Source organism: Vulpes lagopus, chromosome 23 (assembly GCF_018345385.1).
Source record: "Vulpes lagopus strain Blue_001 chromosome 23, ASM1834538v1, whole genome shotgun sequence".
Taxonomy (NCBI): Eukaryota; Metazoa; Chordata; class Mammalia; order Carnivora; family Canidae; genus Vulpes; species Vulpes lagopus.
Window position 1 is genome coordinate 53024214 of NC_054846.1, and position 18166 is coordinate 53042379.

The following is an 18166-nucleotide window of genomic DNA, read 5'->3' on the forward strand; positions in this document are numbered from 1 at the left end:
TTTTATTAGATCTAACATTTTTTGCAGGAAGCCGAAGAGCTTGGCCACAAAATTGCACTTATACTGAAATGAAAACATTTATGCTCTTCAGATATTTCTTTAACAAAGAAAGCTTATCAAAAGTTTGAGATCATCTTTATTTATTGGCCATTTTGGAAAAGAGGACTGAACTGGGGGCTCAGGGGGTGAAAGAAAATTATTTTAAAAATCATCTTTATAATGAACTGGATGTTCATGCCACCCCTCAACCCTGGAGGGTTTGCTGTAAAAGTCTGCAAATACCAAAATACCCAGGAGTTTTACTAAGACTTCCCCAGGTTGGGCATACCGGAAATCATTTTAGACCCCGACTGAAGCTCTAAAGAAACACTGTAAGATATAAAGGAGGCCAGTATTTGTTTAGGAGGGCAAATGTGTGTGATGTATCTGGGGAGGAAGATTAAAAATGTGAATTTCTGTGAATTTGAGAAGAATGCCTAAGAGAAATTAAATTTTGATTATGCTTTTCATATCCATCCTGGCCCTGCTATTTTTAAGTATTAATGCTTCTTGTTCTCTCCAGAGGCTGCTGATTTTTTAAAAACCCTGACTACCCCCACCGAGAATACTCTTGGCATGCCTGGTATTTCTCTTCAGTGAAGAAGATGCTGTTTCAAAGGAGTAATGCCTCAAGCTTACCTCCTTGTTACGAAGTCATTTGCTTAGGACGTAAGCATTTAGACCAGAAACAGGACGGTCAGTTCAGTGTCAGGACATGTCTGGGTGTATTCCTGTCTGTGCTCTTTGGCAAAGAGGGCAAAGTCATTAGAGACTTTGGCAAGTCATTAGAGAAACTCTGGAGGCAACTGCATAAAGGAAGGGGTATATGCGATTGACTCTAATAATTTGTTTACCTGCCCTCCTCTCCCATCCTCCTGTCTTGAACCCTCTAAGGGCAAGGACAAAATTATTTTTGTTTTCCAGATTCCTAGAACCATGCCTTGGTCTGTAATAGCATTCAATAAACTTGTGTTGAATTGAACACACTTGTTTTAAGGATATGCCGAGAATTTATTGCCACATAACTTCCTAGAGTAAATAGGTCCTTCAGGTTATTTGTGCCTCTACCCAAAGGTACTATTAAACTGTCAGCATGTTTTCCCCAGTTGGAATGAAATTTTTTTTCTAGAGTTTTCTAGCTACCTTCCAGCAGAATTACAGAAACTTGCTACAAATGGTTTTGAGGGACACACGTACAGTCTTCAGCCAGATTCTTCTGCTCCACGGGTCTTTGGGAGTCATCACCTGTAATTTGGTTTCGATGGTGGGGTGGGGGGGTCCGGGGGGAGCTATTCCCAAGTTCCCTTTTCCTAGAGTGATCAGATCATCAATCTCGGCCCTGCTCTTGAGCCCCATTAATAACATGTGTCTCCTTCCCAGTTGAATCATAACCAGGAAAGCATTGCATTTAGAAAAAAATATTAATCTGAAGGGACTTGAGGGAATTAAATCCTCTTAAAGAGAAGGAGGGGAGAGTATGGATTTTATGAGCTGACGGACGAAACTTTTAAAAAATATGAAATTGGGGGGTTGTAAGGACATTTTTAGTATCTTTCAAGGAGCAAGGAGAGAAGTGAGGAATTATTCCTAAAAATAATATCTGTCTTCAGGAACACAGAGCCTGCTGTGTAATTTTCTAACTTTGGGGATTTGTTTTTCAGGCTTTCGAAAGGCGGGTGAGATGCAATAGTCTGGGCTGCACCACCAGAGTCTAACATACTGCGTGTCAGGATTTTATAAGGGTTAAGTGGGAAATGCCTACAAAGAGAATTAGGACTTTTATTTTTGTTCTTATGAATAATTTAAATCTATTTCTTTAATGGTTCGATTCAGTGACTGCCCTTGGTAAACATTATTCTTCATGCTCTCGGGAGCGCTTGCTCTATTACATAAGGGTTAGCCTTTATACATAAATTTTCAAAAGTCCTTCCAACATGGTAAAAGAAAACACCTTTAAATACTCATTAAAATACTGAATAAAATACGTGTATGTGTCACAGATGTACACACTTGAGACATGTTTGCAATCAGTACACTCCATTAACATCTTTCTAGTTTCTGGGAATGCTTACATTTAGAGGGCACTGGAGGTGGAGGGGAGAGTATTTGGAACAGAAGGATCACATTCCTATGACCTTCTTAGTTTCTTTTCTCTAGATCCTTTTGCCTGAGTTGAACATCATGACCACCCCTCTGCCAGAAAACCAGAAGTTGAGGGCTGCTGGGAGTATAGGAGGTGTGTCCTAGGCTCTTGGATGACAAATATCAGTAGTGAGTTCTACAATAGCACAGGTTCCTAGAACATAAAGCCAGAACCTTTTATGTGCCTCATGAAATAAATCCTAAGAGTGTAAGTAGGTTAAGATGTGTAAATGCAAGACCATGCAGTTTATTGTTGGGACTGCCATTTTTATGGAAAATATTGGAGCAAGTCCACACGGTATGGCCAACAGGATAGGATTGATGAAGGGGCTGTGGTAGGACCTCTGATGTGGCTCTCTGGTGCCCAGGACAGTGACTGTCCTTAGTGGTTAGGAGGACCAGCCCTCTAACTCTCAGCCTGACTCTCCCCAAATTTGAGCAAATGAAAGCCTGTCAAGAGTAGGAGAACAGAGGGAACTGTGAAGACTTCATGAGCTGGTGGAAGAAATATTAAATGCTGCTTTAAGTACATTTTTAGAAATTTACAGTGGTCTTGCTTAGTACACTTAAAGGGCCTTCTGGCCTTCTGGTCGTGCTTGCACTCTCCTCTGGCATATAGACCCTTCAGCAATAAATATTTGGTTAATGAATGAATGAATTCTGAGAACAAGAAACTATATGAAAAGAATGATTGGGAAGGAAGCGAAGTTTTCGCACTTTGATTGTATTGCTACTCTTAGAATCAACCAAAGGGTTTCAATCTGGAGACAAAGAATTGCCATTAGTGTACATAAAATGTGTGTGTGCATTTTTCTGCTGAGAATGGGCAAAGGCATTCAACAGGTTCTCAAGGGGTCCTTGTCACCCAAAGATTCAGCCCCTCCTCTTGAATGAATGCCTCTTAAAATCTATATTTGAAATAATACCTAAAGGTATGCCTGACATATAATAAGTACCCAGTAAGTGTTCGCCCCTCTTTTGTTATATGTAAAATTGGGTTGACATTAATACCTCTTTGGCTTGTACTTTACAGAGTTGTTTGAGGGATTTAGTGAACTATTGAACATGCAAGGGCTTTCATTCATTCAATAGTCTTTTATCCAGAACCTACCAATCGTCAGGCCCTCTTCTACATGCAGGAAGAGATGATATAATAAACAAAATAGATGTGGTCTCTGAGCTACGGAGCTCAGAGTTCAGGTCACCATTCTTTGTGAACTGTAAAGTGCCATATTCAGTAAAGTATGGAGGTAGACGTGTCTCCACATGTCTGTTAAAGTGCATTTTTATGATATGGCTACCCCTCACTGCCTCTCCCCAGAAAGGGAAAAGTAAAACCTCATCTAAATGTCCATGACTGCACTGTCACACTGTACCCTGTCATTGTATTCATGTGTACTCAAGTGAGGTAGTCTGTAGACCTGGGCTCAAGTCCCATTTCCTGCTCTAACTAGCACTGTCATCCTGGGCAAGTCATTTTCCCTTTCTGGTCCTCAGTTTCCTCATCATTAAATTATGGAGTTGGGCTCTGTGGTCCCTCATGTTCTCTAATATCTGTCATGCACCCACATCGTGAACTCAGTGAGGGCCAGCTCCTTGTCTTTGTCATCTCTGTATCCTCAGGGCCTGGCACAGTGCCTGGCATTCAAGGGCTCCATCTCTGTCCATCTAGCATTCCCAGATCTAGCCATAGTGGAAGTAAACCTTATTTTTTATGTGCATTTGACCTGACAAGTCCAGGAAATAGTGTAGCAGATACCTTGGGTAGACAATAAGAAAAGACGGGATTGGGCAGGTAATTGGGGCTATCAGGAAGGACCTGGGGTTCTGGCAACAGAGATGCTCCGAAGGGGTTGGATTTTCAGGAGCACCCTAAGAAAGAGGCTGAACCTGGCCTCTGCTTCTTACCTCCCTCCACAGAGATAAATGATCCTGAATGGCGATTCAGCAGCTGCATGTGTGAGGCCTTCCCTCTTGCTTTTGTTGTATATTTTGCCGGAAAAAAAAAAAAAAGTGGTGAGAGGGGTGAGGTTAATGTGTTGAGTGTGAGTAATTAGTCATTCAAACCATTGACATTTACAATGACAGGATTTGAGTGCGTATGTTATTGTGCACTGCTCTAATAGTTTATCCCTGAAATTTTCTGCCTGTATAATGTTTCTTAAAATATATCACAGGAACATAAAAGATTTAATGCAGTGCTTTGTACAACCATTAGAGTTTGACGTCAACTGAACCTCCTCAATGCTCTATCCTGGATGCTCACTGTAATTCTGTTCTTAATTGCCATTCAGAAGAGGTAAGGAGGGCAAGTCAGGGGTTTGGAACCTGGTCAGCTGCAAAGTTGGCCATGTGACCCACACAGACTGTTTCAAGAAAGTACATAGGCATACTTGAGTAACTGATACATTTATTTGCAATGAAAATTGTGCTGTTAGAATTTCAAAGGCTTGGGGAAGGAAGTGTTCTGGTCTTGCTGAGCAGCCTCCGTTGCTTATTGGAGGATACGCTTTCTTGCTAACACACATTTACCTCTGGTCTGTTTCCCAAGTCGAGATTACAGGTGTCCTTCCTTTTAGATGTGTCATTAACCTTAAAATACTATAGTTTTGTATTCTTGAGTTTGATATCTTTAGAGCTTAGCAATTTCTCTTATTTTCCAAGTAATGTTTTAAAATCCTCTTGGTTCACTTGTGTGTCAGATTTCATCCTGACATTCGCTATTTCTGATTGTTTTTTAAAGCCTGTCTTGTATCTGGGATGTATCATTAAGACCAATGAGGGGTCTTATTAGATAATGTATGTTAACACATTTGCAAGTATTTCTCAGCTTTAGAATGGTACGTGTTTATTGAGCAAACTCTGTGCATGTGTGTATTTTCATCAGTTCTTTCTGAATACACAAAAGGATAACTGTGTAGTGTGTGTGAACTGCAAAGAGATCTCCATTTCCATAAACCAAGAATGACTTGGCCTAATTTATAGGTTTGGTCAGTGGAAGTAGCTTGGTACTGAACGTTGCATCTCATGGATTCTTTTCAGAGGTTTGGGTCCAATTAGGGTCGGCTGACCTATGCATGGGGCTCAACTCCAGGAGTCGGCATAATTTAGGAAATCCACATAAGATGTGAGGAGACCAGAAAGCTGGTTGGGGAACTGAAATTACTTTGCTGTGGACTTGGTACTTCCTGGGCTTCTCTGGAGCAGGGAGGCCTGTGAGATGTTCACATGGATGAATGCTGGCTTTCACCACACATGTCTGTGATGCCAGCATCCAGTGAACAAAAGATGAAGCCGGCTCTCCGGTGACCTTTAATAGTCCTGGTCCCATAAAGTCTCAGCATGCTTAGGTATGACTTACATTCTTCATACTCCAACATTAATGCCCAAAATGCTGCCTCGGTGCAGGATATTTTCTAAGTGTTTGTGCGGGAACTGTAAGAAGGGTAACCTGAGAAAGATGGAGAGCAGGGGGCAACCTTTACAGATTGTGGGACTGGCTTTTTTGCCATAAAATCAAAAGGTAGCAGTTGGGTACTCTGTGCTTCCACCAGCCTAGCATCCTGAGCTGGATAAATTCTTTTTTAAAGTTCCTTATCAAGTTGGCAGTGTTTCTTGTATTTGTTGCCTGGACACCTGACTTAGTGAAGCAGTGAGACGACATAGCAAATGAAGACACTGCTCAGACCCAGGAGGCCCAGCAGTTGGGCAGAGCAGAAACCTGCCTCCCAGCCAGGAGCTGTGATGATGCTCTACGCCATCATCTCCATTAGCATGTGCCTCCCTTGGGCCCATCTCCCTTATGTTTTCCTGGACAGAGCAGCTGAAGAGGCTTTGTTTGGGTACAGCTTCTATCAGTGCCGAGAAGAGCTTGATTTAAGATTCTTCTCAGAAACCCTTTGTTTTCTTCTTGCTGTCTGGACCAGCCTTCCAGAATCTCACAGTTGACCTGAATCCAAGAAGTTCTGATGATGTGGTAAGCGGAGCCACTTAAGTTACTTACATGATGGTAAAGAATCTTAGAAGCTCCTCACCTTCCTCAGTCTGCCTTATTTCCCTGACTCCTCTTGAGACTTCTTTTTTTTTTCTCTCTCTCTCTCTCTTTTGGTTTCATTTCCCATTTGTGATCATGCAGAAAAGGAAACAATTAGAGTAACACCTACGTAGGGCATGATGAAGAATAATAGTCATAATGTCTCCAGGCATTTATTCTGAAGAGAAACATGCAAGGGAGGCTTTATTCCAATTTACAAAGAGGAAACTGAGGCTCAGAGTATTGAAGTAGCCTGCCTGAGATCACATAGCTAATAAGTGGTAGAACTACAGGTTTTTTGTTTGTTTTTTAAAGATTTTATTTATTTATACATGAGAGACACAGAGAGAGAGAGACAGAGACACAGGCAGAGGGAAAGCAGGCTCCCAGGCTCCCAGGCTCCTGGGATCACGACCTGAGCTAAAGGCAGACATTCAACCACTGAGCCACCCACGCACCCCTAGATCCACAGTTTTAAGTCAGCTGTTACCTTGACTAAAATCCTATTCCTTTTTTTACTTTATCCCTTCTGCTTCAGTGAGAAAATAAGCAAAAATCAAAACAAAACCAAAAAAAGTATCTAAGTATTGATGAGGATGTACAGCAACTGGAACTTTGATACTCTGCTGGTGGGAGTGTAAGTTGGTGCCACTATTTTAAAAGGATATTGACAGTGTCTACTACATAGAACATACATCTACTCTGACCCAAAAATAGACTCCCAGGAATATTCCTAACAGAAATGTGTGTATATGTAAACCACAAGACATGTGCATGATGTTCATAGCAGCATTATCTATAATAATTAAAAACTAGAAACAACCCAAATGTCTATCAACAGAAGAGATAAATAAAATGTGATATTTTTATACAATGGAATTCGCTACGGCAGCGTAGAGGCAAAACCTACCACTGTATCTAACGACATGGATGACACCCAGAAATAATGTGTGAAAAGACATAAAAGAGTACATATTGTGTGATTCCGTGTATATAAAGTTCAAAAGCAGATAAAAAAAATCTATGGATTAGAAGTCAGTTACCTTTGGGGGATGGTATGAATGATGGAGGTGGGGACACAAGAAAGGCTTCTGGGATGCTAGTCATGTTCTATATCGTGAGCTGAAAGGTGATTACTCAGGTGTGAATTGTGTTCTGATTATAAATATTCTTTGAGTTGTACTCTTAAGGTTTGCATACTTTACATGTATATAAAAGTGCTTATACCCCAGAAATTCTCTCAGCAGCTAAATGGTGATAATAATGGAAGCTGCTAGTTATCAGAAGTGTGCTAAGCCTTCCTTTCCTCATCTGTGGATGTAGAGAATATTAGAATATGCCTCACTGCCTTTTTGTGAGGACTTAGTGAGAGAAGCCATGTCAGACGATTGGTAGAGTGACTTTAATGACTATCAATGATGATGGACTACATTCCCACTACTACTCAGGGGCTTTCTTGCAAGATGGGTGGCCTTGTTCCCGTTATTCAAATGAAGAAGACTAAGACTCCTAGAGTTTCAGTCCCTTACCCAAGGTCACACAACTAGTGAATGGCAGAGCATGATTCCATTTTTAAGAATTGACCAATGTCAGAGGTGATGGAGGTCATATCATGAAGGATGAATAAGAGATGATGATAGGAGGGAGTGGAAATGTGGGACTGCTGGGTTGCATTGGGGCCATGAAAACAGGATACAGACCCAGACTCTGCCCGTTTCCCGTGATGCCAGAATTCATTGGATGTCTCTGGAATTCATCTCAAACATGAGTTTTGAACTAGATTTTATTTCCTTAAGTGCTTTCTGGCGTTGCAGTTTTGTGATTCTCCATGTTTGTCATGCCACACAGGACCTCTTCATAACCAGGCCCATGATATGAGTTCAAATCCATTTTCCATGTAGAGCTTTATTCCAGCCTCATCTTCTCAGTACTTTCCCTGAATCCCATCCTGTGAAGCAGGATTATTGACTCCCCTACTCCATGACCATTGTCCTACTGGGAGCCTGTGCCTGTGTCCTCAATAGACTGTAAGCTCCTGGAGGGTAGAGACTAAGATTTATTTATCTCTTTTTGTTTCCCCCCATACATGCTGCCTGGAACAGCTCACACATTTGTGGCAATTTTTGTTTAATTAACTATTTGAGTCCAAATTTAATTTAAATTTAAACTATTGACTTTTTGAGTAAAGTCTAAGAGGGTAGCCTCAGGCTGTGCTGGATCTAAGGTGGAGACCTAGAGAGAACTCTTCCTTTATGTTTTTTATTTTATTAGAGGTCCAGGAGAAACAGTAATAGAGCAACTAAGGAGAAAAATCATTAGATGACTTCGTAGCTCACCAGCATGTGCTTATGAAATCTGAAGTTTGATCAGTGCCTAACCATCAGTGAAAGTCTAAGCTCTTCCCATATGGAACGGCCCCACTTAATTTAATGTCATTTTACTTCATGAGATAGTTAATAAACAGGTACTGTATTTTATCTTGTGAGCATAGCCCTCTATATTTAGTTTTTCAGCTTTAATGGAACTATAATTTTAATCATGATTATTACTTTACATTTTAATTATAATTTGGTGTGGCTTAAGTATACATTTCTGAGAGTGATTGTGTAATGAAAACAGGAATTAGCTTTTCATTAACAAAATAATGGGAGAGTTCCCACTGCATTCTAGTCTGTGTTCAAAATCTATGGGCTGGCCTAAAAATAGCAAGGGGAGTTTAACATTTTGGTTAAAAACATGCTTCTAAATTGGCTGTGTTCACAACCCAGTCTCTTTTGCTCCATCTTGCTTTATCTTGTTCTCTTTCTTTTCAAAATGGAAAATAAAATCTTGAAAGAGACTTTAGTTGTGTCTTTGAGATTTCAGGAGACTTATTTTTATTATTTTTATTTTTATTTAGATAATTAGCACCATGGAGCCACAGGTGTCAAATGGCCCGACATCCAATACAAGCAATGGACCCTCCAGCAACAATAGAAACTGTCCTTCTCCCATGCAGACAGGGGCAGCCACAGATGACAGCAAAACCAACCTCATAGTCAACTATTTACCCCAGAACATGACCCAGGAGGAATTCAGGAGTCTCTTTGGGAGCATTGGTGAAATAGAATCCTGCAAACTCGTGAGAGACAAAATTACAGGTATGCTCTTCTTCAATGTTCTAGGATTAGGGTTAGCAGCTGCATTGTTCCATTAGCTGTACAGACCTCAGCAGAAACGTACACAGAGGTAGATGCATCTGAGTGTCCGCTGTGTGTAGCCTGCATTCAAGGATGGCATGGGTCCACAGTTGTAAACTCACATGTGTGTGTGCAACCACATAAGACCAGACTGCAGATTGGAAGGACTGGGAAGCAGATGAGGATGTTGGAGCTTCCTTGAGCTTTACTTTTTGTGAACTAATCCTTTGTTTTCATCTCCTTTTATTCCCAATCAGCCACCTGTGTTATATAGTTCTCTGTCCTGCCGTCGGCCCTCCCTGTACTCCACACGAGTTTTTATCTATTCCTTTATTCTCAAGCATTTGGTTTGTGTGTGTCCAGTGTTCTTCCATGTGTCTGAGAGAGTGTTTTAAAGGGGGGAGGTGTTGTGGACTTTGGAAGGAGATCACCACTGCCCATTGTCCCTGGGGAAAAATACACTCTAAGGATAGCAGATTATTCTGGAATAAAACTACTCCAGTAGGAAGGAGAAGCTTAGTGAAGGTCTGCAGTTGAGGTATTTTGTTTTGTTTTGAAGATACTCTGTGAGAAGCCAGAGACTTTTTACTTGAACGTAAAACAATACCCAAACAACTTCAATACTTGAAATTTTAGCTTCTAATTTTTTTCCTTATCGACAACCATTTGTTGAGGACCTAATGTTTGCCAGACACTATTATTCTTTGGGGGGTAACATTCTCCTGTAATTTCTTTCAAAGTTAGACTATTTTCTTGGAAAACTGCTGGGCTACATCGTGATGGCAGTGCAGCCACTGCTCTCTGGGCCTCCACTCCTAAAATCATTCACACTCAACGGAGTATTGGGCATTTTTCAGCATTGACTTTTGTTTTGGTGGACAGTTTAAGTGACGAGCCTGTATTAGAAAAAGGAAACTCTATCATTAAAATAGGAAGATATATCATGTTGGTTTTAAATAGGGAAATCCAGCATACATGTGTGCATGTTGCTATATGTGTTCTTCTGCTTCGCTTGTAAATCTGTCTCCCATATAAATTAAGGCACTTTGCAAAATCATGAAACTAAAATAACTTGAAAATAAAAGTCACATAACCCTCCAAACATGATTTCCTCATCTATAAAATTGGAAAAGGATATTTTTCTCAAAGGGCTTATTGTGAGGATGAAATGAGAGACCAGATATACACCGTACTGCCTAGCGTATCGTCCAGTGCCTAGCGGTCTCTCAGTAATCGGGAGATGTTACTATTACAGATACAGGTAGTAGGTTACAGGGAGAGTGGCTGAACAGAGAAATCTTATCAAGGTCTCCAAATAGGGCCAGGGCTTTGGTGATTTTATCTGAGAGCACCGAATCATCCATCCTTTAACAGAATTGCCTGTGCTCTCAGAGAGCCAATGTTTAGATTTCTGAATAATCTTTATATAATAGGATGATAATTCAAACAAAATTAAAACCAGTTAACCATATGATTCTTCCTCCCACTCCTGTATAGAAAATGTATTTTTGGTGTAGCCTTACCTTCTAAATAGGGACTCTGCCAGCTATATTAGTGAACATTATTAATCACCTTTTCAAAAGAATTCCCTTAGAACTGTAGTGAGATTTTTGAAAAGTACTGATTCATGGTGTTGTTCCTTGTTTTCTAAAGACACATGTTTAAACAAGCAGATTCCTTTACTGAAAGAATGCTAATTTGGTAGTTCACCGAGTGGATTTGAATAGGAGTGACAGCTTCGAAGACAGCCTTTAATTTGGTATACAAAACCAAAATTGTCAACTTTGGTTTGTTTAGCACCCTCTCCAGCACAAGCAGAGACATACAGTAGCATCTGAGCTTAAAGAAGAAGCTTATGGGTTGAGAGCAGAAATATAATTCAGGCACAAATTTATAATTATGCATTTTTTAAATTTCAGACAAAAATTTTTTTCTATTTGCAGAGAACTTATGAGAATGAGGCAAGGAAATATAGAGAGACCAGAGATATTTGCCCTCATTTGGTAGCAGTGTTTAATAAAAGTAGAACTTGTGGTTGTAAAGAGCGCTTATTAAATTCTTCATTTACACTACCTAATTAATTCCAGCATTTTAAATTAACAGTGAAACTGGTCCCTGCTGTACCATTCCATAGATGCAGCATATTTCCTCCATCCACCAGTTGTTCAGGTTTAATTGACTACGCTAAAAGTCAGAGAAGGAGGGAGAGATTAGGGCTGTGGGGAGGTGGGGAAGGAGTGAGAATCACTCTAATGGAAGACCATCTGATGCCTACATTTGGTGGTAAGTGGTAACACAGGCTGGGAGAGGTGAGGTGTAATACCAGGCAAGTTGAAAGGCTGCTGCTGGTGGTTCAGAAGTCAGGGTGAATGACATCATAGGTATTTTTGTTGCCCTGATTTTTAACATCCCAGTCCCCCCTGTTCCTCCAACACCTCCTACAGATCTCAATACATCTTGATCCTGTGAAGTTTACAAGGAGTTCTAAATATCTAGTGGGAGGATGGGGGGGGGGGAAGTGGTGAAGAGATAAGAATTCAAGATTAAGATTTTCCAGCCCAAACCACTCCCTAAGAGAATGGATTCCCTTCAAAGGTTCCGGCTTATCAAATGAAGAGAAAGAGAGACTTTGAGAGGAAGAGGAGAGAGAGACTCATTGATGCGTTGCATGTAGGCTGGGTTCCCTCCTGGCTGTGGCTTGTCAATGAATTCTCCATCTGAGAACACATAGAAGAAGTTTGGGCGTGGACTTAAATGTTTGCTGCTAAGTGCATAATTGCTATTATTTAGCAAGTACTTACTCTATGCTAGTTACTTGCTAAGCACTGAACATACCTGAAACAGCCTCCATTTTCTTCAGTGAGGACACCGAAACTTTGTGAGGTCAAGTAACTTCCCCTGGTACAGTTGTTACCAAGTGGTAGAGCTGGGGTTCAACCCCATATTGGAAAAGCATGATCTTATGGAGAAGTGCGTGCAGGATGCCTCTGGCTGTGTTAAGTGAAGATCCCCACCTAACCCTCAGCCCATAACCCATGGAAACGTTGTGATCCTCTGAGTAGCAGTTGCTGGCCACCCTCTGGAGAGTCTACCCAACGCACCACGCCTTTAAACTAGACTCCTGTGTACAACGGGATGCCGAGATAACAATATTTATCATCCTCTGGGGATACAACTCAGCCTTCGGAGTAGAACCAAATTTACTGGAAGTGCCAGGTTTAAGATTCTGTTACAGTGTTTTTGAACATCTCTGTTATTTATCTTCTCAGAGATATTAGATTTTCTTTTTTCCAATTGAGAAAGGACACTTATCAGGATAATCTAGGTACCAGGGAGAGAAAACACGTCTCCCAAGTTGCTTCCGTGCGCAGCCGTGGCCACGTGAAGCCATGTTCTTCATTTTTCTCCTTCATCCACCTGCAGCCTCTACTGCTGGAGAGAAAGGGAAGTGGTACATGGGCCACAAGCTTTTGTGTGACCTCGAAACTCAGGCAAGGAAACACCAAATCCCTGATAGAAATTACATTATTCCCATGAACTGCAGAGAATTGAATTACTTTCTAATTTTTAATTTCGCTGCCTTTCTGTTTTTTTCCAAGCTTTGAGATTGCATTACAGATGCTCCGTGTTTTAGGGGAGGAAACTTGGCTTAAGTGGGAGGATACAGTTAGGGGGCTCAGGGTGTCTCTTAAAGCCAGCAGAGCTAGAATGCTAAATTACATTTTAATAATTGTCGATCTTGTTATCACCCCTCTCCCAAAGGAACAGAGAAAGGAGGAAAAAGTAACAAAAGAAAAAATCCCCAGAAATCAGTGTACAACAGTTTGGTCTGCCTATCTAGAGTGTGTGATGATTTGCATCACAGCAATCAAAAAGAATTATATTTTTACTTGATGTGACTCTTTATGTGCCCATGCAGTGTCATTTTTTATCCATTTCATGTTAGGTGAGAGCTCTCAAGGGAGGGTTTTGAGGACAGAGTGGTCCAAACTGGACATTATCCATTATAAAGCTGAATATGTGGAGTGACCTGGATTTGGAACAGGTTGATAAAGGAGTGGGGTCTGTGTGAGCTGGAGCTGCGGGCAGAGGTTTGAAAGATAGGGTTGGGATTTAGGTAGAGGGAAGAAAACCAAAAGTAAAGAGGTAAACTTCCAGTGTAAGAATGAAAGCCTTTCTTATTCTTTCGTGCTCTGGACCCGGGAGGTAGGGCTGGGACATGGCTCTTTGGAAGCAGCGATCCAAGGTGAAGTGGCACTGCCAGGTGAAGTTAAGCATAGTGAAAAACGAAGCTAAGACAGCACTTCCTAAAACTCTCCTCTAGCCCATTCTTTCATTTTTTTCTTCATAAGGCATGTCTTTGGCTTAATTAATGTTCTCATTCAGTGGAGAAAGCAGGACAGGCAAAAAAAGAGCTTTCACTGCTGTGGACATCAGGGTGAATGCTTTGCCACCACTTTTGTATCTGGAATCACATCTCTAATTAAAGGAACCAACTCTGTTTTGATTTGGTGACACTGGGTAACTTATGTTCTTTCTTGGATTTGTGAAAATGCTCTTAATCCCATGTGTCCCTCTCAGTGGGTGACATGTGGGCCAGGGACTACGGCAGCGGGGAGGGCGAGGAGGTGGGGAGGGGCTGGCAGGGGGCCTAGGCCAGGAGGCACTGCGTGGAATATAGTCTCTTGGGTTGAAGACGGAAAGGAGGCTGAGGGCTGTGGATTGCTTTAGTTACCTCGTATACCTTCAAGGAACTGGATTTACAGGACACCACGGGAATTTGATTGAGTTTTACTTCTGAGGTAACTTTATAAAACAATAAAAGACCCTGAAAAATTCTAAATATGAAAGTGCTTTTAATTCACTCCTAAAATGTGAATTCAGCCCTAAGTTGCGTTTATTGGCATGCTTTCTTACGTCAGCCAGCAAAGACAAATAAAAATAATAGCACCAGCTTTTGCACGTTTGTGTGCACCTTATGTGTGTTCTGGGCACTATATTAGAGGCTTTAAACAGAGCAGTTCCTTTAAATAGTAAATTGAGATTTCTTGGAGACTCATAATAATAGCCAGTGTTTATGTGCACGTACTATGCACTACTGCTGAGATCAGTAGGTGGAATTTCATGTAATGCTCAAGTCAGTCATTTTATAGGTGAAGAAAGTCGGATTTAGGAATGAGTGAGTAATTAGCCCTAGGTGACTTCCTTCTAAGTAGGGATGCTGGGACTTGAACCCAGGACTATCTAATTGTGAGTTGTCCAATTTGTAGTTTATCTTTGGTAGTTTCTCGAAAAATACTCAACTGATTTCTCCCCTTTACAAACCAACGCAGCTTATATTACCTAGGGAATGAAAACTTTTAATTCAGGGAAAACATAATTCGAATTAAAAATCTTTGTATTGGAAAAGAGCGTACTATGCATTAAAAAAAAATAAGTACCAGTGGTTTGTTCTGTTCTTGGTGATAATTTTTTTTCAAGATTTTATTTATTTATTCATGAGAGACACAGAAAGAGAGAGGCAGAGATACAGGCAGAAGGAGAGGCAGGCTCCCCACAAGGAGCCCGATGCGGGACTCCATCCCAGGACCCCGGGATCACACCCTGAGCCAAAGGCAGGTGCTCAACCACTGAGCCACCCAGGTGCCCCTGGTGATAAATTTTTTTAAGAAGATTACATTTTATCTAAATTCAGTTTGCCAACATATAGTCACCCAGTTGCCCTGTCCCCCTGATTTTTTTTTTAATTAAGCAGGTCACTGCTTACCTGAACAAGGAAAAACAGACTAAGAGTGGTTTTTAACTTCAGATTTTGTTTCTTCAAAAAATACCCTTCACTATGTTCCCCTTTTCTTTCTTTTGCAAGCACTGTATTAAAAATGGATGTTGCCTTAAAGTTAAGCATAGTGAAAACCCAGCCTCAATTATGCATAATCCAAGAAAATCCCAAGATATTGATTAGCTAAATAAACTTTTCTACATGCACATCAGAGGGATATCCACTAGTGATGGGAAGGGGAGAGGAAATAGTAGCCTTCATCATCACATTTTGCTGCTGAATTTGAAAACATGCTTGGTACAGTGCAATGTGTCCCTTGAATTTATAAGAAAATCAGGCAGATTTGCATCTGTCATTTTATTTGTCACCTCCCTGCAGTCATCTTCTATGTAGAAGAAGGAAAGAATTTTGATTTGTTGACTTGTGGAGAAAAATGGATTCTTGTTGGGGTGTATGGAAAATACTTAGTTATGGAGAAGATTTGGCAGCCTGGTGGAGACACAATGGGAGAACAGGGGTGTCCCTTATTAAGGGGAACTTGGAAAATGTCAGAATGTTAAGTAATGACAGTAGACCACGTAATTATTGTGCCTCTAACACACCCGTCAGGGCAGTCAGAGACCTCCCATCCTTTCTTTTTTCTTTTTTTTTTCCTCCCATCCTTTCTAATCAGGATAGGTTGGCAACCGAGTGGAGCCATGAGGGTTAGAATTTGTACAGGTACATTCTGCTTCTTTCCACATAATTCCTCTCTCAGGATGGCAGTAGTCAGGATTACAGACCAGGGATGGTTTCCTTTTGCCCCCTGGCTGTCTTCCCCTTCATCTCCCCTTCCCTATCAGATGGTTCTGCCCTGTTCCAAACTCAGATAACCGTAGGAAAGTATTCTCACTTCCCAGGAGAGATGTCTCAAAGGATTTTTACCTAGGATGTGAATCAGGCCTGGGTATTTTAAGGATTTTCTATTTCTGTACTTTAGCTGACTGTTTGGTTCGTAGGACCAATTCCCTGCTCACCCAGCCTCCCCTCTTTCCCCCAGTACATACATACACACCCCCCACACGCACACACTCCCTCCCTCATTCCCTCCCCCTTCTCTGGAGAATGACCTGGTTGATTGAGACTAGGAGCTAAGGAAGAAGGTAATGTCAAGTTGAAATTTCCACACATTATCTAAAAATGTAATTCATCAGCTTCAGGGTAGGAGGAAAGTGCTTTCTGAAATGTGTTAATGGGAAATTCATTTTTTTCTTGTCTTCTGGGAGGTGTGGCAGGGTGATTTCTCTTTTCGGTCTGGCTCCCCCCTCCTTATTCCACATCCTCCTTACTGCTCTTAACCGATGAACCCTGTATCTGTCTTTATGCCTTGTAAGAACTAAAGATCTTTAAGTTGCCTTTTTATTTTTTCTGCAGTCCTCAAATTGAGCTTTGATGGGAGAAGATATTTCTAGTTTGGAGAGAACATAAAATTCAGATAGAGACCATATATTTGTATAAGGCTTTTATATTTGTAAAACATTTTCAATCAGCCAACAGTATTTATTTAGTGTCTGCTCTCTCAGACCAAATAAATGTTATTCCCTTTCCTTCTCTTCTCTTAAATTCTGTATCAGGGTCTGTGAGGAAGCCAGAGAGGCTAAAACATAGTTTGTGCCTACATGTTGCTGCTGGCAGGGCAGGGATGGGGGAAGCCAGGACACATTATGGGGCCCTGCAGCAGTCTGCAGGTCTGGGATGTGGACACATCACCTTTGCTATTTTGTAGAGGGTTTTGTTCTGTTGTGTGGGGATTTTTTTTAAATTTTATTATTTATGTATTTGAGAGAGTGGCAGAGTGCATGAGTGAGGGGAGAGGCAGATGGAGAGAGAGAGGCAGATTCCTCAGTAAGCAGGGAGCCCAATGCAGGGCTCGATCCCAGGACCCTGGGGTCATGACCTGAGCTGAAGGCAGATGCTAAACCAACTGAGCCAGCCCGGCGCCTCTGTTCTGTTTTGTTTTTCACCAAGGTCCAAGCTCACCCTTCCTGACCCTGCCTATTCATTTCATTAGCACTCCTAACAGTGCAGTGAAGCTGGAGAGTTGACGGAAGGCCTACTATGTGTCGGCTACAGGGTGAGGCGCATCATGACATGCTATCTCACTGCAGCTGTGTGGCAGTCATGTGTAATCACTGGTATTATCTCCATTTTACAGATAAGGAAGCCAAGACTGAGAATCAGTTAGCTGGAGAGTGGAGTTAGATCTGTCTGTCTGCAAAGTCTACGGTCTTTCTCTTACCTTAGCACTCTGCCTCTGCTGAATGAACACGAAGACATTGGCTACTGGGGTTCAAAGGGGAACAAGATGACGGTGGGCTGGGGATCTCGGAACAAGTATCAAATAGGAGTGAGCTGGGATCTTGGTAGAGAGCAGGTTGGGGGAGACCGGTCGCTAAAGAGGCAGCAGCTGAGCCAAGTTTCAGACACCTCTCCAAGGGACAGTGAGTGGAACAGTCAGGACTATTCTGTGGGTGAGTGTTAGTGCCCCCTTTGTGTTGATAAAATAACTGAAGCCCAGAAAGGTTAAATAAGTTATCCAAGGTCACAGCTAATAAGCAGTGGGGCTGAGATTTGAACCCAAGTTTGTCAGACTCCAAAGTCTGTGTTTTTCTACTTTACTAATAAATAACCCGACCTAACGCGGAAGGAGGTGGACAATTTGCAGACTCCCCGTGGCGTCTAGGCCTTGAGAATCATTGTTTATCTTGCTGAGGTCAGTTACGTGTTCTCTCAGCGACTCTCTTTTCACCTCCTTCAATTTCTTGCTGACTTTTAAGTCTGGTTTTCTGCTTGGCCCTTGTTTTGTAGTTGGATGTCTGGTGATACGTGAGGTCCCATCAGCATTAAGTGGATACAGCTAGTTAGGGTAATTACTCTAATTCCTAAGGCTGCTAATGGAATTTCCCATCACAAACATCTTGAATCAGATTAAACCATTTTACTGGTGGTATGGCT

General features: G+C 41.5%; 1 protein-coding gene across 4 annotated transcripts in view; it reads left to right on the forward strand.

Moving 5' to 3' along the window:
* The window catches only part of ELAVL4 (ELAV like RNA binding protein 4), an 86776-nt gene that overhangs the window by 25413 nt on the left and 43197 nt on the right, over positions 1–18166 (forward strand). For 3 of the 4 annotated variants that reach the window (XM_041737798.1, XM_041737797.1, XM_041737800.1), the window contains exon 2: positions 9114–9354. In XM_041737798.1, the coding sequence (XP_041593732.1) occupies positions 9114–9354 (241 nt within the window). Of the gene's footprint in view, positions 1–6137; positions 6158–9113; positions 9355–18166 lie in introns of those variants that run through there. The other variant, XM_041737799.1, reaches the window with a different exon arrangement.